The 23,838-nt window shown below is 40.0% G+C and overlaps 1 protein-coding gene across 1 annotated transcript in view; it reads left to right on the top strand.

Moving 5' to 3' along the window:
* LOC139752849 (uncharacterized) overlaps positions 1–23,838 on the top strand; it is a 257,324-nt gene that overhangs the window by 183,552 nt on the left and 49,934 nt on the right. Inside the window, 1 exon segment of the mRNA XM_071668812.1 lies at positions 12,251–12,376. Coding sequence (XP_071524913.1) covers positions 12,251–12,376 — 126 coding nt within the window.

Raw genomic sequence — 23,838 nt, forward strand, 5'->3', positions numbered from 1 at the left:
ATATATATATATATATATATATATATATATATATATATATATATATATGTGTGTGTGTGTGTGTGTGGATGTAACCAAGATGTGAAAAAAAGGAGAGATAGGTAGTATGTTTGAGGAAAGGAACCTGGATGTTTTGGCTCTGAGTGAAATGAAGCTCAAGGGTAAAGGGGAAGAATGGTTTGTGAATGTCTTGGGAGTAAAGTCAGGGGTTAGTGAGAGGACTAGAGCAAGGGAATGACTAGCAGTACTCCTGAAACAGGAGTTGTGGGAGTATGTGATAGAATGTAAGAAAGTAAATTCTCGATTAATATGGGTAAAACTGAAAGTTGATGGAGAGAGATGGGTGATTATTGGTGCATATACACCTGGGCATGAGAAGAAAGATCATGAGAGGCAAGTGTTTTGGGAGCAGCTGAATGAGTGTGTTAGTGGTTTTGATGCACGAGACCGGGTTATAGTGATGGGTGATTTGAATGCAAAGGTGAGTAATGTGGCAGTTGAGGGAATAATTGGTATACATGGGGTGTTCAGTGTTGTAAATGGAAATGGTGAAGAGCTTGTAGATTTATGTGCTGAAAAAGGACTGGTGATTGGGAATACCTGGTTTAAAAAGCGAGATATACATAAGTATACGTATGTAAGTAGGAGAGATGGCCAGAGAGCGTTATTGGATTACGTGTTAAAGAAAGAGAGACTTTTGGATGTTAATGTGCTGAGAGGTGCAACTGGAGAGATGTCTGATCATTATCTTATGGAGGCTAAGGTGAAGATTTGTATGGGTTTTCAGAAAAGAAGAGTGAATGTTGGGGTGAAGAGTGTGGTGAGAGTAAGTGAGCTTGGGAAGGAGACTTGTGTGAGGAAGTACCAGGAGAGACTGAGTACAGAATGGAAAAAGGTGAGAACAATGGAAGTAAGGGGAGTGGGGGAGGAATGGGATGTATTTAGGGAATCAGTGATGGATTGCGCAAAAGATGCTTGTGGCATGAGAAGAGTGGGAGGTGGGTTGATTAGAAAGGGTAGTGAGTGGTGGGATGAAGAAGTAAGAGTATTAGTGAAAGAGAAGAGAGAGGCATTTGGACGATTTTTTGCAGGGAAAAAATGCAATTGAGTGGGAGATGTATAAAAGAAAGAGACAGGAGGTCAAGAGAAAGGTGCTAGAGGTGAAAAAGAGGGCAAATGAGAGTTGGGGTGAGAGAGTATCATTAAAATTTAGGGAGAATAAAAAGATGTTCTGGAAGGAGGTAAATAAAGTGCATAAGACAAGGGAGCAAATGGGAACTTCAGTGAAGGGCGCAAATGGGGAGGTGATAACAAGTAGTGGTGATGTGAGAAGGAGATGGAGTGAGTATTTTGAAGGTTTGTTGAATGTGTTTGATGATAGAGTGGCAGATATAGGGTGTTTTGGTCGAGGTGGTGTGCAAAGTGAGAGGGTTAGGGAAAATGATTTGGTAAACAGAGAAGAGGTAGTAAAAGCTTTGCGGAAGATGAAAGCCGGCAAGGCAGCAGGTTTGGATGGTATTGCAGTGGAATTTATTAAAAAAGGGGGTGACTGTATTATTGACTGGTTGGTAAGGTTATTTAATGTATGTATGACTCATGGTGAGGTGCCTGAGGATTGGCAGAATGCATGCATAGTGCCATTGTACAAAGGCAAAGGGGATAAGAGTGAGTGCTCAAATTACAGAGGTATAAGTTTGTTGAGTATTCCTGCTAAATTATATGGGAGGGTATTGATTAAGAGGGTGAAGGCATTTACAGAGCATCAGATTGGGGAAGAGCAGTGTGGTTTCAGAAGTGGTAGAGGATGTGTGGATCAGGTGTTTGCTTTGAAGAATGTATGTGAGAAATACTTAGAAAAGCAAATGGATTTGTATGTAGCATTTATGGATCTGGAGAAGGCATATGATAGAGTTGATAGAGATGCTCTGTGGAAGGTATTAAGAATATATGGTGTGGGAGGCAAGTTGTTAGAAGCAGTGAAAAGTTTTTATCAAGGATGTAAGGCATGTGTACGTTTAGGAAGAGAGGAAAGTGACTGGTTCTCAGTGAATGTAGGTTTGCGGTAGGGGTGTGTGATGTCTCCATGGTTGTTTATTTTGTTTATGGATGGGGTTGTTAGGGAGGTGAATGCAAGAGTTTTGGAAAGAGGGGCAAGTATGAAGTCTGTTGTGGATGAGAGAGCTTGGGAAGTGAGTGAGTTGTTGTTCGCTGATGATACAGCGCTGGTGGCTGATTCATGTGAGAAACTGCAGAAGCTGGTGACTGAGTTTGGTAAAGTGTGTGAAAGAAGAAAGTTAAGAGTAAATGTGAATAAGAGCAAGGTAATTAGGTACAGTAGGGTTGAGGGTCAAGTCAATTGGGAGGTAAGTTTGAATGGAGAAAAACTGGAGGAAGTAAAGTGTTTTAGATATCTGGGAGTGGATCATATGGTGGGGGAGGGGGCGAAAATCCTGGGAGCTTTGAAGAATGTGTGGAAGTCGAGAACATTATCTCAGAAAGCAAAAATGGGTATGTTTGAAGGAATAGTGGTTCCAACAATGTTGTATGGTTGCGAGGCGTGGGCTATGGATAGAGTTGTGCGCAGGAGGATGGATGTGCTGGAAATGAGATGTTTGAGGACAATGTGTGGTGTGAGGTGGTTTGATCAAGTAAGTAAGAGATGTGTGGAAATAAAAAGAGCATGGTTGAGAGAGCAGAAGAGGGTGTTTTGAAATGGTTTGGGCACATGGAGAGAATGAGTGAGGAAAGATTGACCAAGAGGATATATGTGTCGGAAGTGGAGGGAACGAGGAGAAGTGGGAGACCAAATTGGAGGTGGAAAGATGGAGTGAAAAAGATTTTGTGTGATCGGGGCCTGAACATGCAGGAGGGTGAAAGGAGGGCAAGGAATAGAGTGAATTGGATCGATGTGTTATACCGGGGTTGACATGCTGTCAGTGGATTGAATCAGGGCATGTGAAGCGTCTGGGGTAAACCATGGAAAGCTGTGTAGGTATGTATATTTGCGTGTGTGGACGTATGTATATACATGTGTATGGGGGGGGGTTGGGCCATTTCTTTCGTCTGTTTCCTTGCGCTACCTCACAAACGCGGGAGACAGCGACAAAGTATAATAAATAAAATAAAAATAAAATATATATATATATATATATATATATATATATATATATATATATTTTCCCTGGGGATAGGGGAGAAAGAATACTTCCCATGTATTCCCTGCGTGTCGTAGAAGGCGACTAAAAGGGGAGGGAGCGGGGGGCTGGAAATCCTCCCCTCTCGTTTTTTTTTTTTTTTTTTTTTTTTTTTTTTTTTTTTTTTTTCCAAAAGAGGGAACAGAGAATTGCGCCAGGTGAGGGTATTCCCTCAAAGGCCCAGTCCTCTGTTCTTAACGCTACCTCGCTAATGCGGGAAATGGCGAATAGTTTGAAAGAAATATATATATATATATATATATATATATATATATATATATATATATATATATATATATATACATATACATATACACACCTACACACACATACACACACATATATATATATTTTTTTTTTTTTTTTTTTTTTTTTTTTTTTATACTTTGTCGCTGTCTCCCGCGTTTGCGAGGTAGCGCAAGGAAACAGACGAAAGAAATGGCCCAACCCTCCCCATACACATGTACATACACACGTCCACACACGCAAATATACATACCTACACAGCTTTCCATGGTTTACCCCGGACGCTTCACATGCCTTGATTCAATCCACTGACAGCACGTCAACCCCTGTATACCACATCGCTCCAATTCACTCTATTCCTTGCCCTCCTTTCACCCTCCTGCATGTTCAGGCCCCGATCACTCAAAATCCTTTTCACTCCATCTTTCCACCTCCAATTTGGTCTCCCTCTTCTCCTCGTTCCCTCCACCTCCGACACATATATCCTCTTGGTCAATCTTTCCTCACTCATTCTCTCCATGTGCCCAAACCATTTCAAAACACCCTCTTCTGCTCTCTCAACCACGCTCTTTTTATTTCCACACATCTCTCTTACCCTTACGTTACTTACTCGATCAAACCACCTCACACCACACATTGTCCTCAAACATCTCATTTCCAGCACATCCATCCTCCTGCGCACAACTCTATCCATAGCCCACGCCTCGCAACCATACAACATTGTTGGAGCTACTATTCCTTCAAACATACCCATTTTTGCTTTCCGGGATAATGTTCTCGACTTCCACACATTTTTCAAGGCTCCCAAAATTTTCGCCCCCTCCCCCACCCTATGATCCACTTCCGCTTCCATGGTTCCATCCGCTGACAGATCCACTCCCAGATATCTAAAACACTTCACTTCCTCCAGTTTTTCTCCATTCAAACTCACCTCCCAATTGACTTGACCCTCAACCCTACTGTACCTAATAACCTTGCTCTTATTCCCATTTACTCTTAACTTTCTTCTTCCACACACTTTACCAAACTCCGTCACCAGCTTCTGCAGTTTCTCACATGAATCCGCCACCAGCGCTGTATCATCAGCGAACAACAACTGACTCGCTTCCCAAGCTCTCTCATCCCCAACAGACTTCATACTTGCCCCTCTTTCCAAGACTCTTGCATTTACCTCCCTAACAACCCCATCCATAAACAAATTAAACAACCATGGAGACATCACACACCCCTGCCGCAAACCTACATTCACTGAGAACCAATCACTTTCCTCTCTTCCTACACGTACACATGCCTTACATCCTCGATAAAAACTTTTCACTTCTTCTAACAACTTGCCTCCCACACCATATATTCTTAATACCTTCCACAGAGCATCTCTATCAACTCTATCATATGCCTTCTCCAGATCCATAAATGCTACATACAAATCCATTTGCTTTTCTAAGTATTTCTCACATACATTCTTCAAAGCAAACACCTGATCCACACATCCTCTACCACTTCTGAAACCACACTGCTCTTCCCCAATCTGATGCTCTGTACATGCCTTCACCCTCTCAATCAATACCCTCCCATATATGAAAAATGTAAGAAATAATTTAGAAAACTGAAACTTCTAGCTTGAAATGAAATGAAAAATGAATTTTTGTTGCTTTGTCTTAATTTTATCATATGCAAGGCTTTTGCTACCTCTTATCTGTTCACCATACCTTTTGCCTGTGTGCATGCCACTTCATCCACACAAAACATTCATCACATATTATCCAACACTTACAACAGTCCTTCAAAGTATTCTCTCCAACTTTTTTTCATCTTCTTCGTACTTGTTCACTTCCTCGTTTTTCCTTTCCCATGTGAGATATTGTTCTCCTCACACTAGTCCACCTAAAGCATTCTCTTATTATTGTTGAAATTAACTAATGTCCTTTCACATTAATTTGCCTTCTTCAGCAACTGTACGTCCCATGATCTGCTTTCCATTTTACACTTATCAGTTACTCTCACTCCTTCCCTGCAAATACCTTCTGTACACCTCTTACTTATATTCCTAGCAATTAAACTTTTTGATTCCAATTTAACTTTTTCAGTCCATCACTTGTTACCCTTTTTCATATGTCCACCACCAGTCTCCAGCACTTCTTCCTCAGATACTCTCCACTATGAGCCTGGAATAGGCAATTATGCCAAAGGAGTTACTGAAAAACAAATCCTCGTCCAACAAGCAAGATATGAAATGAGTAATAGGGTGGCATATGAGAGAAACAGAATAGCACAACAAGCAAATAGTGCAGTAAGTACCACCCTGTCATGATGGTAAAATGTTGTCACAGGTACTCTTAGATAGGTACTCCTCTCCCATTCTCCATGTTTCATTTACCCTCACCCTCTACCACTCAATCTCTCTTGATATATTTGCATACAAACCTCCTTTCCTGACTCATTTTTTTCACCACTTTATTCGCACCTACTTCATTTTACCTTCCCCTGAAGACACCATGAAATTGCAGTGTCCCCTACCAAGAAAAAAGATCAGGCATCTCACCTGCTATATCTCTCAGCATGTCACATCGAACAAGTCTTTATGTTCACATTCAACAAGACCTTTGCATGTCAGTCAGTAAGCACATAATCCAGTAATGCATGTTGACCCCAATCCCCACTCACACACATACACATGCACCTTTTTTTCAACCAAGTATTCCTTGTCAGAGAAAGGGTAGAGAGTGGTAGAATGAGGGAATAAGTTACTAGTGAAGGAGAAAAGTATCTTCAGGAAAGTTTTCAAGTGATCTAGAAGGTTACAGAAAAAATTGGCAGTAAGTCAAGAGGAAGGTGCTGGGGCTGTGTAAGATGGCAGAGGAGGAATAGGGTGATTAAGTATTAGCAAACCTTAGGGAGAATACAAAAATGTTTTGGAAGGTGAACCATGTAAAGAGAACGAGAGAACAGATGGGAGCATCAGTAAGAGGGAGTACATGGGGAAGTGATAATAGGCAAAAAAGAGTTGGGGTGAGTATTTTGAAGGACTTTTGAATGTGTTAGATGATGCTATAGTGATGTAGGGTGTTTGGGGCATTGAGGTGTGAGGAGCAACAGTGTCCCAGTGAATGGCTTTGTGAAAAGTGAGATGAAGCTTTGCTTAAGATGGACTATGTTAGCAAAGTGGCTGCAGTGAATGCTTTTGAAGACGAGTTTCTCAAAAAAGAGGGTGACAGCATTATTGACTGGTTAGTCAGGATCTTCAGTGTATATATGCCCTCATGTAAGGTGCTTTGGGGCAGAATGCCTATATGGTGCCAATTTAAGGTGGCAAGAAAATAAAAGTAAATGCTGATGTTACAGATATCTAGTAAGTTGCATGGGAGAATGGTGATTGAAAGAGTGTTTTCATGCACATCCATCTGATTGGGGAAAGACATTGTGGTTTCAGGGGTGGTAGGTGATGTGTGAACAAGTGTTTGCTTTGAAGATGTATGAGAAATAATTGGAAAAAGAAAGAGATGGGTGTGTTGCATTTATGGACAAGGATAAAGGATATTACAGGATTGACAGATAAGCTTGTGCAAAGTTTTAAGAATAAATGGTATGGTAGGAAAGTTACCAGGTGCTTTGAGGATTATTTATGCAAGTTAGGATGGAGAATGTTGAGTTTGTCCAGTTGAAGTTGGGGGTCTGAATCAGGGATGTGTGATATCATCATGGCTAGTTTAACTCCTTAACACCCCCAGACTGATATTTACACAAGTTGGGCAATGCCTGCAGATGGATATTTACACATTAATTTTTACACCTGTTTTACTACCATGCACCAAGTGTAAGGCTAGATGGTGGCTAGAATGGCAGTGCACAATGATTTCTCCCTTTAGGCGGTCATCCTCCAGCAGTGGCAATGAGAGTACATTTGTTTGAGTTTAATAGGAAAGAAACTGAGTAGCTTTTAGCCAGATTCAGAGGAACAGGTAGATCCTGAATTGTATGATGATGGTAATGATCTATCCTCGGATGGTGTGGAGAGTGATTTTATGGATACTTACTCTCTTGACATTAGAAATTGGCCTCGTTGAGGCAGGAATATGAGGATGCAGTGTTACCAGCACCCACATGACATTGACAGCATTGTGGCTGATAAATTTACAGACTTTATAGTTTTGATGTTATGAAAACATTATCAGTGAATGACGTTGATTATAGCAAGAATAGATTTATTTTACAATATAAAGCAATGATGATTGGTAATCATTATTTGGGTTTTAGTAAATGAATGATGAAATATGCATTGACGACTTACTTGGCACTGAGGCATTACTCTTGTACTTTTTAGTGCATTGTGCTAAATCATCTCCAAAACTTCAGTATATTATTACAGTGAAAGTAATGGACAAAATTTGCTTCACAAGTGATTCTTTTTTTTTATTTTCATATGAATATCTTGGAAATTGTAAGGTTGCAAAATTTTTTTTTAAAAACTTAAAAAGTGTGAATTTTAAGGGTTGAAAGGATAACTAGCAGGATGTTAAGAGGCTAGTATGCTTGTGGAATGGGCGGTGAAAGACATATATATGATGGTCATGGAGAGAAGGCAGGTCCACAGTATGTTGGGAGTTTGAGTCTTGGGAGATAAGTCAGTTATTGTGTTGAGATGACTTTGCTTTGGTGGTGGATTTGAGACAAAAGTTGCAGAAGTTGAGTGTTTGAGTTTGAGAAAGGTTTAGCAGGGGGTGATATGGTTTGTTTGTATGTTAGTTTGTATGGTGAAAGCATGGAGGAAAGAAAGTAAGTGAGATTGGGAAAGAGACTTGTGAAGAAATACCAAGAGAGCTTGAGTGTAGAATTGCAAAAGGTAAGAGTGAATGAAGCTTGGGGAATATGTGAGAAAGTGGAGGTATTTAGGGAAGCAGTGCTAGCATGTGCAAGAGAAGTGTATGGGATGAGGAGGGTGGGAGGTGGGTAAGTGGGAGAGTATTGAGTTTTGGTGAAGTGAGTGAAGAAGTATAATTGCTAGTGAAAGAGAAGAGGTATATGGATGGCACTTACAGGGAAGGAGTGCAAATGATTGGAAGATGTGCAAGAGGAAGAGGCATGAGGTTAAGAGGAAGGTGCAGAGGATGAAAATGAGGGCAGATGAGAGTTTGGTTGAGTGATTATCAGTAAACTTCAGGGAAAATAAGATGTTTTAGAAGGTTATTGTGAGAAAAGCGAGAGAACAAATGGGAACAGCTGTGAAGGGGGCATATGGGGAAATGGAGATGGATTGATATTTTGAGGGATTGTTGAATGTGTTTGATGGTGTTATGTATGTTAAGTGAGAGATTCATAGAAAATGGTTTAGTGAAATGATTAGGTGAATGCCTTGCTTAAATGAAATGTGGTAAAGTGGTTAGAGTGATTAGTATTGCTGCTAGATTTCATGAGAAGGGGGTGACTGTGGTGTTGATTGGTTAATTAGGGTTTTCACTGTATGTATGGGTGATGGTGAAGTTCCTAGGATTTGTTGGGTATAGGTATAGTGCCATTATATAAAGGCAAGGTGAACAATGGGGAATGTTCAAACTGCAGAGGTATAAGTTTGTTAATTGTACATGGTAAATTGTATGGGAAAGTGGTGATTGAGAGGGTAAAGGCATGTACAAAGCATCAGATTTAGGAGGAACAATGTGCTTTCTGGGGTAGTATAGAATGTGTGGATCAGCTGTTTACTTTAAAGAATATGTTTGATGAAAACATAAAGAAACAGAAGGATTTGTATATGGCATCTATGGATCTTGAGAAGGCATATGATAGTGTTAATAGAGATGCCTTTTTGAAGGCCTGACAAATATGTGCTGTGGAAGGAAAGCTACTAAAAGCAGTGAGAAGTTTTTGTCAAGAGTGGAAGGCATGTGTACATGCAGGAAGAAAGGAGAGTGGTGATTCTGTGTGAAGGTTGGTCTGCAGCAGAGATGTCTAATGCCACCTTGGTTGTTTAATTTGTTTATGGATGGAGCAATGAGGGAGGTAAATATAAGGGTCTTTAGAAAGAGGGGCAAGTATGTAACCTGTAAAGTGACCTGGGAAGTGTCAGTTGTTTGCTGATGACATAGCAGTGGTGACAGATTTGAGTGAGAAACCACAGAAGTTGTGACTGAGTTTGGGAAAGTGTTAAAGGAAGAAGGTGAGAGCTAATGAGTGAATGTGAATAAAAGCAAAATTTTTTAGGTAGGGTAGAGGGACAAGTCTGTTGTGACGTGAGCTTGAACAAAGAAAATTTTAAGGAAGGTAAGTGTTTTAGATACCTAAGAGTGGATACAGCATCAAGTGGAATGTGGAAGAGGAGCAAATCATAGGTTTAGTGAGGTGGTAGGGGTTCTGGGAGCACAGAGGAATTTGTGGAAAGAGAGGTCGTTATCTAGGAGGGCAAAAATGGGTGCTTGAAGATATAGTAGTTCTGACAATATTGTATAGATGCAAGGCTTGGACTGTAGATTGGGAAGTGTGGAGGGGGTTGGGCATGTTGAAAATGAATTGTGTGAGGACAGTATGTGGTAAGATGTGGTTTGATTCATTAAGTAGCAATAGGATGTGAAATTCAGAAGAGTAAGGTTGAGAGAGCTGAAGGTGTGCTGAAATGTTTTGGACAAATGGCGTGAATGAGTGAAGAGAAGTTGACAGAGAGGATATATGTGTCCAAATGGAGGGAACAAGAAGGTAAGACCAAATTGGAGATGGAAGGATGGAGTGAAATATATTTTGAGTGCTTGGGGATGACCTTACAGGAGGTTGAGAGGCATGCATGGGATAGAATGAAATGGGGCAGTGTGGTATGCTGGGTTCAGCATTGTGTCTGTGGACTGAACCAGGGCATATAAAGTTATTCTATCTATCTGTCTATATATATCTCTGATGCCTGTTCCAATTGGAACTCCCTTAAAGGGGTGGCCATGGCAACGAAGTCTCCATAACTAAAGAACTCAAATGTCAATTCTTAATCTTTAGTGCCTCACCTTTAACTGGCCATTGGCAGAGGGCATCTCTAGGGCAGTGTTTGCAGAGGCTCCTACCTGATGTTCTTACTGATTAATTCTGTCTAATGCTCTTACATACTACTACTACCTAATGCTCCTGTCTAAATGCTCCTACCTACTACTTCTATCTACTGCTCCTACTATTTTGCAAAAAGGCAGGGCTAGTGCATTGTGCTGACCACAGGAAAATCTAGAATTACGAAGAATGAGCTGTTTGAGTTAATTGTTGTCAAGTGTTGCACATGACAAGGAAAGATTGCATATTTGTGGACAGAATGCCAGTAGTCCACATGTTAGTAAGGCAAAGGGAAAAGACAGCTACCTGGGTTAGAAAAGTGCAACTTGACAACCACTAAAGTGCTGACTCGCTAAGCAGAAGTCACTAACCCTCCTGATACCCTGGAGGATAGTACTGGTAGTATACCTCCATGGTTGTTGGCTACCTACCAACCACTACCTACTTGTGAAGCAACCAGGGGAAACCACTTAAAGGTCTGTAGGTCTTGGTTGTGGATAGGGGAATGTGATGTTGGTGCATTACATATAATAAGTAGAGAATGGCACTACCTTAGTAACGTGGAATGTTAAGAACAAGTATGAAAAAATGAACAGGAAGGGTTTCTGTACTGTAACTGCAGTGGCCTGTGAATCTAAAATGTGTAATATTTACAGTCTCCAGAGGAATAAAGAATTCAATGATTATTGTTTAGGATAAGGCTTTCATGCATTAGGCTTTATTTGAAGAACAAATCCTATTACTTGACTGTGGAAGAGATACTGTATGTCTGGCAGCTTGGTAGAGTCATCATATTGGTTTATTGCCTCAGTCACCCTGTGTTATTAAGAGTGGAGGGTTGCAGCATTTGCTCTGTCATTCTATTTTGTGATAATTTTGCTATGTAAGATTTCTTTCCCTCTTGAAACAGGCATAGATGCTGATAACAGATATAAGTGAAGTATTTGTCTATTCTTTATTTGAAGGTATTGATTTTCTTTGCTGTTACTACATCTGGTTTTAATTTATTCCAACATTCTACATCTCTGCAACTGAAAATCTTTGCCTTTGTTACTTTTACATCTTCCCTTTTAATTTCATCTCTGTTGTACATGTATTTTTGAAGATGTGCAGTAGATCTCCTCAGAGTCTTTGCTTTTATATAGAGAATAATTTTAGGTTTCCAAGTATTTTTTCACAAGATGTGTTCAAGTGTTGGAATTAGTTTTGTTGCTCTGAATATTTTTTCAGTTTTTCTCCCATCATGTGTGGTGACCAGAATTGAATGGGCTACTAGTCAGGGCAGATGGACACTGGTGTGCCAAAGATGACTTTTAAGGTAACTTTTTTGCCATTCCATGCTGGTATGCTCTCATAGCTTGTTGGATGAACCAGCCCCAAAGAGAGATTTAAGTTTAGAAGTATAAATAGAATCCTCTCTGGGGCAAAGTTCTGCAAGGATTGTGAGTTTAGTCAGTTCTGACAGCCAAGGAACGATGGCATCATCACCAGTTAAGGGTTGTTGATTGGCCATTGGGCAGACTGTGCTTTACCCATAGGCTGGTATCACATAGTAGGCAGTAAGCAAGAGGTAAGAGGCATTTAAATCACCAGATAATAGGGGTTGTGAGGCCTCGTACCATCAGAAATCCACTTTAATCTGTCATGATATATAGGACATTACTCCAGAATGGAAAAGTTTTGCATACTTGAAAACTTATATTTCTAACTTGTTTTTTAGTCCTGCTTTATTTCATTTTTATTTTGCACCCTTGGATGATCACTAATTTTTCAAAAATCTTTTGTGCCAACAGTCTGTCATTCAACGGCCAGAGGTGAATATATCCACTCCAGTGAAGGAATTCTTGGCATATGGGTTAGATTCTTCAGTATCATTTGTCAAAAAGCCTCTAGAATTGCATGTTCCTCGCTTGGACAAGGTAATATTAAATAATCAGGGTTTTTTGTACTTGGTATGTTGAAATTATTATAAAACTGTTGTTTTATACCTGTATCAAGATTATGCATTTTTGATTGTATGAAACCTTTATATAATGATTGAGAGATAAAACCATATATGAGAATGGAATGCAAGTGTAGAATAGGAGTACATAATGAAAGTGCTTAAATTTCTTGTGTGAATGTTTAATGAATTCTTTGTTGATGCATTCTTCATTGGATTTCATGAAGTGGCACAGATAAGTGAGATAAAGGAAAATGAAGTGACCAGAGAAAATTTGAGAATGGTGAAGTTTGATTAGAATTACCTGTATGGTATGTATTGTATAAGAAGAGTCAGAAGGCCAAAGTAGGCAACATTGAAGCATTATAGGAGAACAGGATTTTTATGAAAATTAAGACCGGTGAAATATTATGATGGCTCTGTCTGTCTCTATAAATGCCTCATGCCTTCAGTCTTAGTTTGTGTCCTGTCCTCATGTTTGTCTCGATTCTTAGCCTTCTCATAGTAAACACACATACACACACGTGCACTTTTTTTCTCTTTTTTTAAGGTTTCAGTCTCAAACAAGTCCACATCAAGGCCAGGGCTTAATTGAAGAAAAGAGGGAATATGAAAGGGAAAAGAAGAAACAAGGGAAATTATTTATGAGTTTTGGAGTAAGTGAAAAGCCTGTCTCTTAAAATGTGCCAGTTCATAGTTATTAGGAGAATCATGAGAAGGTAGAGTTCCAAAACTTTGAGGTGTCTGGAAGTAAACAGTTTTCAAAACAGCCCACCCTTAAGTTGCTGATGGCTACACAGTAATCATGTAATGCAGCAGCATAATGAGTGGTGGGGGCACGTACGCTATCAGCTTTCAGGAACAAACACCAAAATAATACCTATCCCAGGGGGAATTATGGTTTAGGACAAGTGAGTCCTGTTTTGAAATTATCCTAATTGAGAAGTTGGACCACTTTCACTCTGTCAAGTAAAGATTTAGAGCTAGAACCATTCCAGATATGGTGGTAGCACTCCCCATACAAGGAAGAATCAGTCGTTTGTGTAAATGGAGAAGCTGTTGAGAAGAAAAGAAATTTCAAATCTGAACAAGACTCCAAGTTTCTTAGAGGCAGACTTAGGTTTTCCATAAGGTGGTGTTTCCAGGAAAGAGTGGATGTTATTGTAATACAAAGTATGTTCACTGAGCCAAGAGGTGGAGTTACAGAACCATCAAAGTAGAGATGAGTTATGTGAGGTTTTCCGTAGTGAGATGGGTAGAAACTGGAGGCATTAAACTTAACTGGATTCATCTACCCTACAGAGATATCATCTGAGTTTATTTAGGAAGTTGTGTCGAGTTGAGATGTAGATCAAGTTAGAGAAGAAGGAGCAGAATTGAAGGATGTTGATGAATGCAGTATTGATTCGTCAGCATATGAGTGTACTTGTTTATTTGTGGAAGAGAAGAAATCACTGATGAAAAGTAAAAAAGTGTAGGAGATAGGACAGAACCTTGAGGGGCACCACTGTTGATAAAGTAGGAGGAGGCTGATACATCAACGATGACAGAGTTGAATTGGCCAGAGATGAAAATAGATGTAAGGGAGCAGAGTGAGAGAGGGTAGCCAAAAGAGGGGAGCATAGAAATAAGACCCTGATGCCATACCCTGTCACAGTCTTTGGATATGTAGAGGACAACTTCATGAGACTCCCCAGTATCTCTCAGGAGTTATGACCAGACATTAGTAAGATAGGAAAGAATATCACCACTGGATCTTGCCTTATGGAAGCCAAACTGGTGATAAGAGAAGAAGGCATTGAGATGCAAGGTATCTAAGGGTATGGGAGTTGAAGAGGGATTCAAATGCTTTGGAAATGGTAGATTTGAAAGAAATAGGACGGTAGTTAGAGGGGTCAGAATAGTCAACCTTCCTAAGGATGGGATGTGTCAATATATGCTTTCAAGAAGGAAAAGTTCTGATTTTTAGACAGAAATGGAACAGACATGATAGCACAGATTAATGTTTGGAGGCACACTCTTTCATCACATAGGGATGGATGCTATCAGGACCATAATCCTTGTTTGTGTCCAGAGAGAGAAATATTTTTTGGACAGTCTGAAGAGAGATTATGGGGAAGGACATAGGATTATTAAGCACATCAGGGGGTGAAGGAATAATAGTCACCTAAGGTGGAATTAGAGGAGATACAGGAACCAGAGAGAGTTGCTTGTCTATGGGAGAGACAACTATAGTAACATCAGAATGAAAAAGTGAAGGAAAAGTAGGTTGCTAGTGATGCCTGTAGCTGAAGTCCAGAAAGACCTATCAGTGGAAGATGAGGAGAGGTTATTGCACTTTTTTTGAATGAATGAATGGTTTGCCTCAAGGATAAAGTACTTGCAGTGATTGCAGGCAGTATTAAAAGGTGAATGGGAATCAGAAGAAGGAGAGTTTTTCCAAGCCCAATATGCCTGATCCCTTGCCTGAATGGCCTCAGAACAGGATTGATTGAATCATGGATTGGAAAAAGGGGTTGTCTTGGAGAAAAAGGGAATAAATGCTTTTATTTCTGCAAGAATAACCTCTATTATGTGTTTGATAGAGACAGGAGCATCTCCACATAAGAGACAGTAATTTACCCAAGGAGAGTCATAAAAGAATTTACATAAGTTATTCCAGTCAGCTTTGTTGAGGTGCCAATATTTAGATTTAGAAGCTGCTGCTGGAGGTAGAGGTGCTATTGGAATAGATACATTTATGAGAGTATGATCAGGTGAACCAGTTAGGGCGAGATTGTGTAGTTATTGCGGATGGGCTAGAGATGAAAATGGATCCAGAATATTAGGAGCATGGTCACAGCTGTCAGAATTATGGGTAGGGTAGGAGATGATTTGCTCTAGATCATTGAGAAAGGGGAACATGAGGGCTTCAATCCCTCCACCATCTGTGTGGGAGAAATTCAACCACTCGGCTTGTGAGTGATAGGATGCCACAGTCTCATGGCAGGAGTTTGGATATTCATTAAAAGATATAAAGTTTATAGAATTAGGAGAACAATGGGCAAAACAGAGGAAAAGTGTGATAGTTGGGAGACAGACTTTAAGCCAGATACCATCAAAGTTTGGGGACTCTTGGTCCTTGAGGCATGTAGCAGGTCTATTGATGTTGGAATAAGCACAAACACCACCTTTGAATCGGAATCATTAGTGTAGATTATAGTTAGATATGAAAAGGGGCTTTTGAGATAATCAATAGACAGCTGTCTTAAGATATGTACAGGCTAGATGTTGTTCAAAAGAGAGGTTCAGGCAGAAATCTGGAGATTCTTAGTGCACCATGATCCCAGGGACTAGGGGCCATAGATTTGTTGGATTATATCATGATTATACTTAAAAGCATTTGAGAAGCCAGAAGGTGGCAAGAGTGCTTGGATAAATAGAGTTAGCAAGATTTGAGTAGATGTGTGGTGCTTGTAAGGAGAAGATGGCAGAACTAGGCCGGTAGTCCAATTTTGATGAGACAGAAAGTAAGACCAGCAATCCTAGAATGGAGAGTGTAAGATGGTTCTGGGTACCACTTTAACGCTCCTCAGTCAGGACAGCAGTTGCAGCCTGGGCAGCAGCTGTCAGCATCTTACCACATATACTTACCAATAACAATAGCATTAATAGTCAGGAATGCCATGCTTCTTGTCATGATTATGAGGGTGTTCATTTCTTCAGGCCTATTTTATACAATTAAGGGAAGAGGGTTTGGAGTGTAAAGCAGGTCCCTGAATGACTTGTCTTTAAGGCAAATCATCTTATTGTGCCAGTATGAGCAGTTAATAGCAGGTGGGGAGGAAAGACCAGGAAATCATATAAAATGCTCAGGGATGTTGCTATATTCGGTAAACTAACACTTCAAAATATTGGTTATGTAAAGAAGTGACATGAAGTGACTGGGAAAGTTTATTAGAAAGTTTTGTAGGATTGTAACACCAAGTAAGAAAAAGAAGGAATGTATTTGTTACTGATGGGCAGCACTGCTCGTATATTTTTCAAATTTTTCTGAATAGATATTATTTCTGTGGCAGTAAGATAACTATTATTCTTGAAACAGTTAAAGGCCTTCAGTACTACATGAATTAGGCAACTAAAGATTCTTAAGCTAATAAAAGGAAAAGTTAGACCAGTTATCAAACTAGGCTAGGAGAGCCTTTATTAAGTATGCACACAGCCAAGAATAACCAAGGATTTTCAATTCCATTTTCAAATGTAAATGGATTCAGACAAAGGAAGGCATCGAGGTCAAACATGCTAGGTTAGGAAAGCCTGTATTAATTAAGTACACACAGTCTAACCAAAGCTAACCAAAAGTTTTCAATTGGATTGTCAAAGTAAGTGGATTCAAAGAAGAGAAGGCATCAAGATCAAACAGTTGTCTTAATTTACATGAAGGTAGGTAGAAAATGAATCTTACAAAGGATGGAACTAGGCTAGGAAAGCCTGAATTAATTATGTACACACACGTTCCAACCAAAGCTAACCAAGGATTTTCAATTTGATTTTCAAATGTAAGCGTGGATTCAGACTAGGGAAGGCATCAAGATTAAACAGTTGTGTCCTAAGCTTCATGAAGGTAGGTAGAAAATGAGTCTCACAAAGGATGGAAATAAATGATGAATTAAAAGATGAATCGTTAGAAACTATAAGCTATGGAGCATTAGGTAAAATTACTGAGAAACAGAAAAATAACAATGAGCAAAACGGTTACAGTATATCCCCTACTTACGACTTATGTGACTTAAGACCATCCTTACATGCAGTCAGAAAAGATATAGATTAAAAAATATATGTAGATATAAAAATTAAGCATGGTCATACATCCACCAGTGCTAACGGCTGCTTGCATACATAGTGACTGTCAGACGATATCTGGGCATTGAGTACATCACAGCGTCTCTCTCAGTTCCTGTTCTCAGTTACCAATCAGTAAGGGTGCATTATTCAAGTGAATCTAATAAAGTTTTGTGCAGGATTAAACCATTTTTGTTTTAACACTAAAGAAGATGACTGGCAAAAGGAAAAACCCATCACATATTGATATATATGGTAAGAAGCCAAGGAAGATGCTTGATTTGGATTGATAATGAGGGTAATCACCCATTATGAAGGAGGAAAAAAGTTAATGTAATTGCATGTGGTCTTCAGTTGTCTCATTTGAACATCTCCACAATTTTAAAGGACAAAGAAAGAGTATGTGAAGCAGTGAAAGGTTTGGTAAGTATGAAGTCTCTGATGATAACAAAGCAATGACAAGGGTCCTTCCACAAAATGGAAGATATGTTGATATTGTAGCTGGAACATCAGATTCAAAAATGTGCACCAAGCTTACTAACAGTTCAAGTGAAGGCTAAAAGTCTTTTTGAGACTTTGAAGGAGCAAGCGGGCAAGGATTACATTGAGAACTTCACAGCAAGTCATGGTTGGTTCTTTAGATTTAAAAGAAGATAAATGCAAATGAGTGGGAGATGTATAAAAGAAAGAGACAGGAGGTCAAGAGAAAGGTGCAAGAGGTGAAAATGAGGGCAAATGAGAGTTGGGGTGAGAGAGTATCATTAAAGTTTAGGGAGAATAAAAAGATGTTCTGGAAGGAGGTAAATAAAGTGCATAAGATAAGGGAGCAAATGGGAACTTCAGTGAAGGGGGCTAATGGGGAGGTGATAACAAGTAGTGGTGATGTGAGAAGGAGATGGAGTGAGTATTTTGAAGGTTTGTTGAATGTGTTTGATGATAGAATGGCAGATATAGGGTGTTTTCGTTGAGGTGGTGTGCAAAGTGAGAGGGTTAGGGAAAATGATTTGGTAAACAGAGAAGAGGTAGTAAAAGCTTTGCGGAAGATGAAAGCCGGCAAGGCAGCAGGTTTGGATGGTATTGCAGTAGAATTTCTTAAAAAAGGGGGTGACTGTATTGTTGACTGGTTGGTAAGGTTATTTAATGTATGTATGATTCATGGTGAGGTGCCTGAGGATTGGCGGAATGCGTGCATAGTGCCATTGTGCAAAGGCAAAGAGGATAAGAGTGAGTGCTCAAATTACAGAGGTATAAGTTTGTTGATTATTCCTGGGAAATTATATGGGAGGGTATTGATTTAGAGGGTGAAGGCATGTACAGAGCATCAGATTGGGGAAGAGCAGTGTGGTTTCAGAAGTGGTAGAGGATGTGTGGATCAGGTGTTTGCTTTGAAGAATGCATGTGAGAAATACTTAGAAAAGCAAATGGATTTGTATGTAGCATTTATGGATCAGGAGAAGGCATATGATAGAGTTGATAGAGATGCTCTGTGGAAGGTACTAAGAATATCTGGTGTGGGAGGCAATGTGTTAGAAGCAGTGAAAAGTTTTTATTGAGGATGTAAGGCACGTGTACGTGTAGGAAGAGAGGAAAGTGATTGGTTCTCAGTGAATGTAGGTTTGCGGCAGGGGTTTGTGATGTCTCCATGGTTGTTTAATTTGTTTATGGATGGGGTTGTTAGGGAGGTGAATGCAAGAGTTTTGGAAAGAGGGGCAAGTATGAAGTCTGTTGGGGATGAGAGAGCTTGGGAAGTGAGTCAGTTGTTGTTTGCTGATGATACAGCGCTGGTGGCTGATTCATGTGAGAAACTGCAGAAGCTGGTGACTGAGTTTGGTAAAGTGTGTGAAAGACGAAAGTTAAGAGTAAATGCGAATAAGAGCAAGGTTATTAGGTACAGTAGGGTTGAGGGTCAAGTCAATTGGGAGGTAAGTTTGAATGGAGAAAAACTGGAGGAAGTAAAGTGTTTTAGATATCTAGGAGTGGATCTGGCAGCAGATGGAACCATGAAAGCAGAAGTGAATCATAGGGTGGGGAAGGGGCGAAAATCCTGGGAGCATTGAAGAATGTGTGGAAGTCGAGAACATTATCTCAGAAAGCAAAAATGGGTATGTTTGAAGGAATAGTGGTTCCAACAATGTTGTATGGTTGCGAGGCGTAGGCTGTGGATAGAGTTGTGCGCAGGAGGGTGGATGTGCTGGAAATGAGATGTTTGAGGACACAATGTGGTGTGAGGTGGTTTGATCAAGTAAGTAATGTAAGGGTAAGAGAGATGTGTGGAAATGAAAAGAGCGTGGTTGAGAGAGCAGAAGAGGGTGCTTTGAAATGGTTTGGGCTCATGGAGATAATGAGTGAGGAAAGATTGACCAAGAGGATATATGTGTCGGAGGTGGAGGGAACGAGAAGTGGGAGACCAAATTGGAGGTGGAAAGATGGAGTGAAAAGATTTTGAGTGATCGGGGCCTGAACATGCAGGAGGGTGAAAGGAGGGCAAGGAATAGAGTGAATTGGATCGATGTGGTATACCAGGGTCGACGTGCTGTCAGTGGATTGAATCAAGGGCATGTGAAGCGTCTGGGGTAAACCATGGAAAGTTGTGTGGGGCCTGGATATGGAAAGGGAGCTGTGGTTTTGGGCATTATTGCAAGACAGCTAGAGACTGAGTGTGAACAAATGTGGCGTTTGTTTTCTTTTCCTAGCGCTACCTCGCACACATGAGGGGGGGAGGGGGATGTTATTCCATGTGTGGGGAGGTGGCGATGGGAATGAATAAAGGCAGACAGTGTGAATTGTGTGCATGTGTACATATGTATGTGTCTGTGTGTGTTTATATATGTGTACATTGAGATGTATGGATATGTATATTTGTGTGTGTGGACATGTATGTATGTACATGTGTATGGAGGTGGGTTGGGCCATTTCTTTTGTCTGTTTCCTTGCGCTACCTCGCAAATGCGGGAGACAGCGACAAAGCAAAAAAAAAAAAAAAGAAAATATCTTGCATAACATTCAAGTCACAGATGAGGCAGCAAGTGCTGACAAAGGAGCTGCCGAAAGAGTCGAAAATAAACCAAAGAATTATTTTATAAACCATAGAGTGATTTAGAAAAATGTCAAAGAAACTGGTTAAACAAAAATGAAATAATCACAATAGAACTTGCATAATGTAAAAAAATGATGAATGTTAGATAAAAGGTAAAAAGAAATTACAGATTCATACAATAAAGCTGGTTGATAAAAACGAGATGATCATGATAGAAATTAAGTCGGATTTGTATGTAGCATTTATGGATCTGGAGAAGGCATATGATAGAGTTGATAGAGATGCTCTGTGGAAGGTATTAAGAATATATGGTGTGGGAGGCAAGTTGTTAGAAGCAGTGAAAAGTTTTTATCGAGGATGTAAGGCATGTGTACGTGTAGGAAGAGAGGAAAGTGATTGGTTCTCAGTGAATGTAGGTTTGCGGCAGGGGTGTGTGATGTCTCCATGGTTGTTTAATTTGTTTATGGATGGGGTTGTTAGGGAGGTGAATGCAAGAGTTTTGGAAAGAGGGGCAAGTATGAAGTCTGTTGGGGATGTGAGAGCTTGGGAAGTGAGTCAGTTGTTGTTCGCTGATGATACAGCGCTGGTGGCTGATTCATGTGAGAAACTGCAGAAGCTGGTGACTGAGTTTGGTAAAATGTGTGAAAGAAGAAAGTTAAGAGTAAATGTGAATAAGAGCAAGGTTATTAGGTATAGTAGGGTTGAGGGTCAAGTCAATTGGGAGGTGAGTTTGAATGGAGAAAAACTGGAGGAAGTGAAGTGTTTTAGATATCTGGGAGTGGATCTGGCAGCGGATGGAACCATGGAAGCGGAAGTGGATCATAGGGTGGGGGAGGGGGCGAAAATTCTGGGAGCCTTGAAGAATGTGTGGAAGTCGAGAACATTATCTCGGAAAGCAAAAATGGGTATGTTTGAAGGAATAGTGGTTCCAACAATGTTGTATGGTTGCGAGGCGTGGGCTATGGATAGAGTTGTGCGCAGGAGGATGGATGTGCTGGAAATGAGATGTTTGAGGACAATGTGTGGTGTGAGGTGGTTTGATCGAGTAAGTAACGTAAGGGTAAGAGAGATGTGTGGAAATAAAAAGAGCATGGTTGAGAGAGCAGAAGAGGGTGTTTTGAAATGGTTCGGGCACATGGAGAGAATGAGTGAGGAAAGATTGACCAAGAGAATATATGTGTCGGAGGTGGAGGGAACGAGGAGAAGAGGGAGACCAAATTGGAGGTGTAAAGATGGAGTGAAAAAGATTTTGTGTGATCGGGGCCTGAACATGCAGGAGGGTGAAAGGAGGGCAAGGAATAGAGTGAATTGGAGCGATGTGGTATACCGGGTTGACGTGCTGTCAGTGGATTGAATCAAGGCATGTGAAGTGTCTGGGGTAAACCATGGAAAGCTGTGTAGGTATGTATATTTGCGTGTGTGGACGTATGTATATACATGTGTATGGGGGTGGGTTGGGCCATTTCTTTCGTCTGTTTCCTTGCGCTACCTCGCAAACGCGGGAGACAGCAACAAAGCAAAAAAAAAAAAAAAAAAGAAAGAAAGCTGTACATGTATACAAATTCTACATTTGACTTACACTTATTTCAAAATCCAACCAGTCGGTCATAACAGAATTCGGATGTATGTTAAGGAGAGACAGTATATGCTGTAACGTAAGGAAAGAAATGGATATGGAATACAGGAACATTCATTAATGTACCAGTGACATAGCTCTAAAGTCCATTATTGCAGAGAAAATGAAATCACAGAATATCTTATAACTTCAGAGGCAAGAAAAACAACAAATCATTAATGAGACGTACCTTAGTGTAAGTGAGGAAGCATAATTCAAAGATGGCAGTAAAGACTGAAAATTATAAAGAAAAATGAAGGAAGTGATAAAAACAAGGTTAAGTAATCTCGCTGGTCAGCAAAGATTTTGTCCCATGGAAAAAATATGTTTCTTATGTGTTTTGCATGCTGAATCTAAATATGTTTTCATAATTTCTGTCGCCCATAGTTATTTGTTCCAACACAGCTATTTTCATTGTTTGTGAAATGCAATAGCTTCTTTTTGAAAGCACAAGCCTAGATAAATGAGTCACCAGGGGCCTGCAGAAACAAGACTGGAAATGTTGGGACATTCTAACAGTGCCCACTTCTGAGTAACAGTTCTCTTTCAGTTGCAGGGTAGAACTCAATGTGTAAATTGTCTTTTCTACTCTTTTGGACAGATTGTGCTTTTGTGTATTCAAGTGTTGTGCTGACATACAATCACCCATTATAATGCTGAGAAACTGTGTAAATAGTTTAGATTCTTTCTGCTACATTTGTGGTGAATTGACATTCATATCGCAAAAGCATTATTAGAAAATGCTTTGAGCATTACTTTTTTTTAAAGTGAGTGATCAGGATAAAAGTTAGACCTCCCCATATTTGTTGTGTTACATGTGTCAGGCTTCTCACAGCATGGGCAAAAGGTACACACTGTTTGCCTTTTGCCATGCCTATGGTTTGGAGAAAACCCAAAGATCACACTTCGGAGTGCTACTTTTGCCTGAAATGGTATAACATCAAAATCCAAGTATACTGCTACATATCATAATTTACCATCTGCTACAAGGCCAGTGCCTCAGAGTCAGGAATTACCTGTGCCAGAGCCTCCAAGAAACTGCATGGCTGACATTCAAGAAAGTTTGCTGAAATCTTTTGGGAATCACATATCGGAAAACTTCTGTGATGTTGTAAAAGACCTATTGACTTCATGTAAAGCTCTGGGGTATAATATGAGTCTAAAAATCCACTTTTTGGCTTTGCCCTTAGACTTTTTTCCAGAAAGTTGTGGGGGAGGCAGCAATGAGTATGGTGAAAGATTTCATCAGAATATTTTAGACATGGAAAAGTGGTACCAAGGAAGTAGAACCTCTCTATATTGGCAGTTTACTGCTGAATTTTAAGGAGGGACCTTCCTGAGGCTAAATATAGCCAAAAAATGTACTTTTCAGTATTTTAGAGGTAGTTTTTTAAATGTAGTACTAGCCTTATATATGAATGAGTAATATACACTTACAGTAAAGTTTGATTGCTCAGTCACTTAAAAACCATGCCTGATAGAAAAAAAAGATCTAAAAACAGATTCAAATTTAGCATAAAAAGTACTATAAGGTCCATCTATTTTAGTTCTTGGGACAAAAAAAGTTTAAAATTTTGTTGACCAGTGTAATAGGTGTCGGTATGTCAATCATTGAATAAAGTGAAGTTAGTGTAGAGATCTCAGTGGCTTATACTTGGTTTCAGAAGAAATACAAAAGTGTCACATAGATGTGTTGTTCTAAGAAAGAGAATTGAAGTGTGCCCAGTGCACATCACATGGCCAGGCAGGCAAGGCCACCTAGGGCTAGACAGTGATCAGTGGTTTACAGGTTAGTGACATTGAATAGGCAAGGCTGTGCCCAGTGATATGTGGGCATATGACATATGAGTGACATGCAGTTTAGCTGCAAGGAGTGGGCAGTCCAAGAGCGGCAATGACAAGGCAGTACAAGTCACTGGCTTTGGGTCAAGTGGGGTGGCTCTTCCCACAATCAGACAGTTAAGTG

This window comes from Panulirus ornatus, chromosome 13 (genome assembly GCF_036320965.1).
Source record: "Panulirus ornatus isolate Po-2019 chromosome 13, ASM3632096v1, whole genome shotgun sequence".
NCBI lineage: Eukaryota > Metazoa > Arthropoda > Malacostraca > Decapoda > Palinuridae > Panulirus > Panulirus ornatus.